The sequence below is a fragment of the Carlito syrichta genome, unplaced genomic scaffold (genome assembly GCF_000164805.1).
Source record: "Carlito syrichta isolate Samal-C Ts95f unplaced genomic scaffold, Tarsius_syrichta-2.0.1 Scaffold309773, whole genome shotgun sequence".
NCBI lineage: Eukaryota > Metazoa > Chordata > Mammalia > Primates > Tarsiidae > Carlito > Carlito syrichta.
The window spans coordinates 664,870-672,261 of record NW_007253869.1 but is presented as its reverse complement, the minus strand read 5'-3'; the positions used below and the strand labels follow the sequence as shown (position 1 = coordinate 672,261).

The 7,392-nt window shown below is 43.0% G+C and overlaps 1 protein-coding gene across 1 annotated transcript in view; it reads right to left on the bottom strand.

The window, feature by feature from the left end:
- SLC7A8 (solute carrier family 7 member 8) overlaps positions 1-5,036 on the bottom strand; it is a 64,557-nt gene extending 59,521 nt beyond the window's left edge. The window contains exon 1 of the mRNA XM_008067790.2: positions 4,656-5,036. Within this exon, the coding sequence (XP_008065981.1) occupies positions 4,656-4,806 (151 nt within the window). The 5' untranslated portion in view covers positions 4,807-5,036. The remainder of the gene's footprint in view (positions 1-4,655) is intronic.
- Between the last annotated feature and the right edge of the window lie 2,356 nt (positions 5,037-7,392).

The following is a 7,392-nucleotide window of genomic DNA, read 5'->3' as shown; positions in this document are numbered from 1 at the left end:
GCTGGGCTCCGGCGATCCTTCCGCCTCAGCCTTCCGAGTAGCCGGAATTACAGGCGTGCACTACCACGCCCGGCTGATTTTTTGATTTATTGTCGAGATGAGGTCTCGCTGCCCAGGCAGGTCTCGAACCCGCGGGCTCAGGCAATCCACTCACCTCAGCCTCCCAAAGGCGTGGGATTACAGGCTGAGCCACCGAGCCCGGCTAATAAATACTATTTTTTAAAAATTGTATTAGTGGGGAAATAGCAGTCTAGTAGCTAGACTTGCATCCAGTATTGTCCTGCAGCAAATGAAACAAGTTCCTTCATGAACATACATTGTGCTGAGAACATAATGGTCTGGCAAAATTTTATAGGCTCTTCAGTCAGCCTTTTTGCCTTCAAGACATAGATTCTGGTTACATACTTAAATACATGACTGGTATAAAGGTACTTAAACAGCCAGAAACTCTGTGGGAAGAATGTTGGTCCAAAAGGAAAGGGGTGCATTTGCAGGAGTTAATGCGAGCGTGGTCTGAGCTGGCCAGATGCACCTCAGGTTCACCCCGAGTCTTCCTGCAATTGCACCAGGAACATTACTTTCTTCTATTCCCAGCTCCCCTTTACATTGGGAACCTTCCTCACTGGAAACACAGCATTCATTGCTGCATCTATAAAAAAGAATAAGGATCCAGATTGTAAAGGAAAATATCCCTTATGGGTTTGAGATGCTTATGATGCTTACATGCTTAAGAGTTTGATTCAGGATTCAGACAAGCTCTGGGTTCAAATCCTAGCTCCAATATTTTTGGTTGTGTTATTTTTGGAAAGTCACATTCCTCTGAGCCTCTATTTCCTTATTTGAAGGAAGAAATAATAAGTGCCTACCAAACAAGGGTTATCGTGAGGCACAAATAACTTTATGTATGTTAGGTAGATACTAAGAGGTTATAATGACAGATATTAACAGTAGCTTTGATATCATTCATAAATGAATTTTGTTATCCTTCATACCCTCTTTAGATTTTGAGTGGACTCCACATTCATGGTGAAATCTAGGTTCATCTGCTGCCAATAGGTCTCCTTAGCCAAGTACATGGAGAGCAAAAGTCTGGTTAGGTTAGGGCAAGGGTAATGTTAAAAAATTAAAACAAGACCAGATATGGTGGCTCATACCTATAATCCCAGCTCTTTGGGAGGCTGAAGTGGCAGGACTACTTGAGGCCAGGAGTTTGAGACCTGCCTGGGTAACACAGCGAGGTTCTGTCTCTACAAAATGTAATATATATATTTTTAAATATATATATATATATTTTTTGGGTTGGCGTTTCACTCTGTCGCCCAGGCTAGAGTGCAGTGGCATGCTTATAGCCACTGCAGCCTTGATCTGCTGGGCTCAGGCCCTCTTTCTGCCTTAGCTTTCCAAGTTGCTGGAACCACAGGCATGCGCTGCCACACCCGGCTGATTTTTTTACTTATTGTAGAGACGAGGTCTCATCATGTTGCCCAGGCTGGTCTCGAACCCATGGGCTCAGGCAATCGTCTCGGTCTCCCAAGGTGCTGGGATTACAGGCTTGAGCCACTGTGCCCGGTCAGATTGTGTTTATTATTACTACTGCCTTCAGATTTTTTGTTCGAGTCAATTAAATTCAAAAATCATTTAAGGACTTGCTCCATATCAGGCACTCTGCTGAGAACTAAAGATTCAGAGTTGTATACAACACAACTTTTTTTTTTTTAAGACGGCAGTCTTACCATATTGTCCAGGCTGGAGTGCAGTGGTATGACCACAGCTTGATGTAACCAAGAGATACTCCTGCCTCAGCCTCCCAGGTAACTGGACTACAGGCCTGCACAACCAGCCTGGCTCAAACTTTTTTTTTTAGGACACAATTTTTGATCAAGGAAAAAAACAGTTTAGTCCTTACACTTTTACCTACAAAACCTCCCAGACCCATCTTCCCTACTCCATCTTTCCTGACATCCTTCAAGAATCTTCCTAATCTGTTCTTGGTGAGAAGCTCTCTCTCCATGTGCCTTCTGCCATTCATCTAACTTTGCCCTCCTTCAGTTCTAATACAACTAAACCAAATATTAATTTTCAATGTTCTCTGTTTAGTGCATATGAATCTCACCTTCCCAATCAGGTTATAAGTAACTCTATGGCATGAGTCTTCTATTAGCTTGTTGCATATTCCCATCATTCCTGCCATTCTGTTATTCCTACTTTTGGTCATCTGCGATGATTGTGAATGAATTTTATGAGCTTATGTGAAACATGTAGTTTAATTTATCTAAGTCAGTTGGGTATGAGATAGAGAGATTTGGGGTAAACGTACCTTTCGAAATCATGCCATACCCCCCGATTCACTTAGCAAATTTCTTGTCTCTTTTTGCCTTTTAATTCTCTTTCTTTCATAGTGTTGACATTGAAACCAGATCACTGAAATCTGTGTGAAAAGTGCTACTTCTATTTTTGCATTTGGTCTTGGAAAAAACCGAAATCACTATCATTCACTTGGAAACCCCACTAGTAGAGGACAGGGCAGTTCCTCAGCACATCTGCAACTCAACAGCCATGCAGGAGGAGAAACAGAAAGGATTTTGCTCCCATTTCATCCTAATGAGGTAATCTGTGTCTCATTCTAGCATGAATGGGAGTAGAACAGTGTCTATTAACTCTCCAAGGAATCTCACACTTTGGAAACCTATCCTGATTTCTCTGACATCACATATTTGGAATCTCTCTTCACCAGAACACCATAGTTGCTATTCTTGTTACTATAATGCCACCGTGGGGAGCTTTGGAACTATTCTCACATTGAAGTACCATCTATGAGGTCGTGGGCAAACCAGTAGTTAACATTCACCCAACTGAAATTATACTTATTGTACACTCCCATTTCTTCATAGTCTTAGTAAAAATGTCACAGAAATAGATGAAAACCTCAGCGTATAGAATAAATACCCTCTGCTCTTAAATACCCGAAAGGCTGAGGCAGGAAGGAGGTCTGAATTGTGCTTGTGTACATGTGGGCATGCACATCTATGTGTAAATCAGAACTTTCCCAAAGGGAGGAAAATGCTTAATTCTATCAGTCAAACTGGTGAAAGAGGTAACAGGCTCTGGGCTATTTATAGATCTTAACTGGCATGTGATATACATACTGAGGACTTGGCTGATCTCATTTTTTAGAGCAATTGAGATAAAGTAAAGGAGAGGCAAAGAAAAAGTAATGAGAGATTCAGATCAGGACTATAATTTTTCTTATAACTTTAACTTTCTTATAATTGTAGATGCTGGAAAATCTCCCAGAGTCAGAGAATCAGATAAAATGGAATTCTGGAGGGTGGAGAAAGAAAAGAAAAGAAAAGAAAAGAAAAGGGATCCCATTTTGAAAAGATATGGGAGATAACATGATCACTGAAGCCTGGGTGTAGAGGTGAAGAGGATTATCTGAATACTAAACTGATTTTATTTGATTTTGAGGGTGTTCTCCAGTGTCACTATTGCTCAGGTGCCAAAATGTCTCTGAGCTACCACATGGAACATGGCGTCGGTCAGAGAAACTGGTTCATGAGCACCAGGACACATTAAGCTTTCATAAAGGAACTCTGGAGAGATGACACAGAAACATATCTAGGCCTGACAGTCTTGCACCCCTTTCTCTGAGAAGAAAGTAAAGTCCTCCACCAAAGATTTCTGCCCTCTGAAGCCCTTGCTCACTATCCATCTCCAGGGCTTCTCTGGAAAGAGGACATGTTGTCTAGAGACAAAACTGTATCTGGGACCCCTCTGTCCTGTGGAGTACAGTTGGGGTGTTGGAGGGGCCTGAACTGGCACATTCAGAGCCCCCCCCCCCAGCTGGGGCACACATTTTACCCGTCTGTTCCTCCTCAACTCCACATTCTAGTTACTTCTGATTCCCTTGGAGAACCTCACAATGTCTTCCGTGGGTGCTGAGGCAGGTGGAATCCACTAGGCAGCCGGAGAAAACTGCCAACTATCCATTTACAGAAAGACACAATCTGTCCCCTCTTTTCTCCCACGACTTCCTCATCGTGAAATGGGAATAACAATCCTGTCACATCTACTTCACGCAGTGGAAGTGCCGCATAAGATGGCTATAGGATACGGGATATAGATGCCCTATAAGAAGGCAAGGCATTGTTGTCCTTGTTGCCATTTTTATTACACATCCCATAGTTTCATATAACATAAAACAGCAAAATATCTACCAAATATGCCTCAAAAGCCAATCCACAGCCTGGTGAGGGTGGCTGCACCAAAAGCTTGCTAAAAATTCAGGTCCCTTAATCCTACCTTACACCTATTAAATCAGAACTTCCAAGTGTAAAGCCCGGGACCTATATTTTTAACAAGCTCCCAGGCAATGCAGATCATCATCCAGGTTTATGACCCCGATTTGCTCCATTCTATGTACACTGACAGGACAGAATTGTTTGCCTTGTTTGGAGCAAGAGATGTAAGATAGGATAGGTATCCCCTCCCCATGCCTCTCAAACTTGACCCGTGTTGATAGGTTACAGTACAGGTGAGTGGCATTCCCTTTCTCAGGAGTAGGAAGAAAACTAATGCTTCAGAAGGGTTAGGGTCCCACAGGAGGACCACCAGAGGGAAAGAGGAGCGTGGGTGGGAAAAGGAATTGCACTCACCTACGATGATACCACAGGCACTGACCAATCCGATCTCTTTCTTCAGGGCTACTCCGCCCCCTCCGGAACCAGTCTCCGGGCTGGCCTCCGACTCGCCCCCACCTGGGTGGCTCTTTTCAGCGTTGTTTCGGTGCCTGGCTCCCTTTTCCATCGTTCTCGGAAGGATTCCAACACCCCCCAAGGCTGTCTCTCCTCAATGCGTATGCGTGTGAATAAATGGAGAGAGCTTTAAATTAAAATGTCCTTGTCCGAAATAGGGACCACTCTTACCCTCCAAAAAAGCCAAGCAAATAAAAGGGAAAACGAAAAAATAGTCCCACCCCGTATTGACACTTGCTTGTCACTCGTGTTTGCAAACAAGAAAAGTCTCGCTTAAAAAAAAAAAAAAAAAGGTGCGCGGGGGGGGGGGGGGCAGACATATATTTAAATATAAAAAATAGAACTGCTGAAAGGGATGTGTCTTCAGAAACCAGGATGATTCTGTTCTGTGGACCAGGCAGAGGCTTATTTCAGACGCTTCAAAAAGAGAGTCCGGATTTCCCTTCAGCGCTCCTCCTCATAAAACAGATGGCTTTTACCTCCCCTTAGTCTCTTCTTTTATGATGAGGACAAGAGTAGTTTTCATTAACTGCAGAGAAAAAAGGGCAATCCTCAGGTACTTTCTTCTTTCCCAGAAAAACAAACTGTGGACCTGACCGTTTGGCTCTAGATCTGGTTTCCACCTGCCAAGGGCTTCTTTTCCCTTCCCGGTCTTCTGCCTCCGCTTTTTCCAGATGTCCTCTTTTTCTCGCTGGTCTTCTTGCCCTTGTTTTCCTCCTTCTGATCTCCCGTCCTACGGCACAGGCTGCCCCATCCCTCCGGGTTCAGGAGAGTGGCGGCTCCACACACGAACGCGCTTCTCTCCTAGCAAGGCTTTTATTTGCTGCCCGAGGCTCCGCCCCCACCTCCACTGTTCCTCTCCATCCTCAGGCCCGTCTCCTCCCTCCTCTTCAATTTAAATATTAGCACACGGCCTCCAGAGATCACCGAGAAAATGGACTGAATTACTTCTCTTTGCAATGTACGCCTCTCACTTTCTCCATCTCTCTCCTTGTAACCAAGTGGAAGTAAAATCCTTCCACATCAACTGTTCCGGGGGAGCTCAGTAGCTGGTATAATGTTACAGGTCACACAGCATTTGTGAGCTTTATAAATAAGGGAACAGTTGGGCAGGCACTTTTAATTTCATCAGAAATAGACTGGCCAGTGTATTAAAATATTTAGGTCTGGATCATTTGAGAATACAGGTGAGAAGGTTGAAGAGACCACATCTTCAAGGTTGAAGAGACCACTTCTTCAAGTTTCTTGAAAATAGGAGAAATCCAGGGGTGGAGGAGAGAAGTGGAAGAAATTGAGAATAATGGGAATTTCCTTTGGTGTCATTGTGAGCTGTGAAGAGTAGAGAAGACACAAAATTACCAGGAAGGGGTGGTAGCATCACTGTTCACAGCTCTTATTTAAGGTTGGCTGAAACCCCAAAACAAAAACTTAAAACCCTATTCCCACAACTTCTAATATTTTTGCATCTATACATTATTTGAAAAGCAGACACAGGGAATTATCAGCACCTCGCTGATATGAAACACTTGTTGAGGTTCCGAGATAACTAACGTATTACCATATTGAAATTGTGCCTCCATGTCCCTGAAGAATTTCACTCAGAAACTTCTGCCTTAAGGTGAGAGCAGTGATGTTTGCTGTTGGAAAAAATAAAAAACAAAAAACAAAAACAAAACCAAGAAGCAATATAGCAGACAGTTTAAGTGTAAAATAAAGTTATTAAGCAATATTTCTTTTTTTTTTCTTTTTTTAGTCAGAGTCTCATTCTGTCACCCAGGCCGGAGTGCAGTGGCATGCTCATGGCCACCCCAGCGTCGACCTGCTGGGCTCAAGTGATCCTTCCACCTTGACCTTCCAAGTAGCTGGAACTATAGGCACGTGCTACTGTGCCCAGTTAATTTTTCTTGATATATTGTAGAGGCCAGGTCTCACCAAGTTGCCCAGGCTGGTCTCAAACCCCTGGGCTCAGGCAATCCTCTCGCCTCGACCTCCCAAAGTGCTAGGATTACAGGCTTGAGCCACCATGCCTGGCCAAATTATTTCATTTTAAAGTGGATCTAAAACATAAAGTTTTACAAACTGACCACTAATGACAGAAACTTGGCCTTACTTTCTGAAAAATGTTCCAAAAGATTTTGGATTTTAAGGAAAATAGATACTTAATTCCTTAAAACAAAGTTAGTTGAGTTACTGTAGCAAAAGCTTTTCCAAACAGGGTAAAGTCCGTTCAGCAGTCTTTTTTTTTTTTTTTTTAGTCTGTCCCTTGATCACTCAGCAAGTATTAAGAGGTTTCAAAGGTTAGGAGTTCAACCTCCTCTCCTTCTCCTTTTGCTAGTTTGAGATACAGCAAATTGAAAACCTCAGCAAAAAAAAAAAAAAAAAAAGTGGGATAGGGTGTAAAGGATTTTCATCAAAAAGAACAGACAAGGCAGGGAATATATAGCACAAAACTCCACGGGAGGGGGATGAGTCATGGGAAATGAAAACGTTTTGAATTGTCTCTGGCCTTTCCTGACAACCTGAGAAAGCACTGGGGGAAAATCTGATGGATTCAAAGCATTCTGATTTGAAGATTTCTGCTCAGATTTCAACATCCAGGTACAAACAAACAATCTTTCTGCTTCTCAAACGTGAGTTC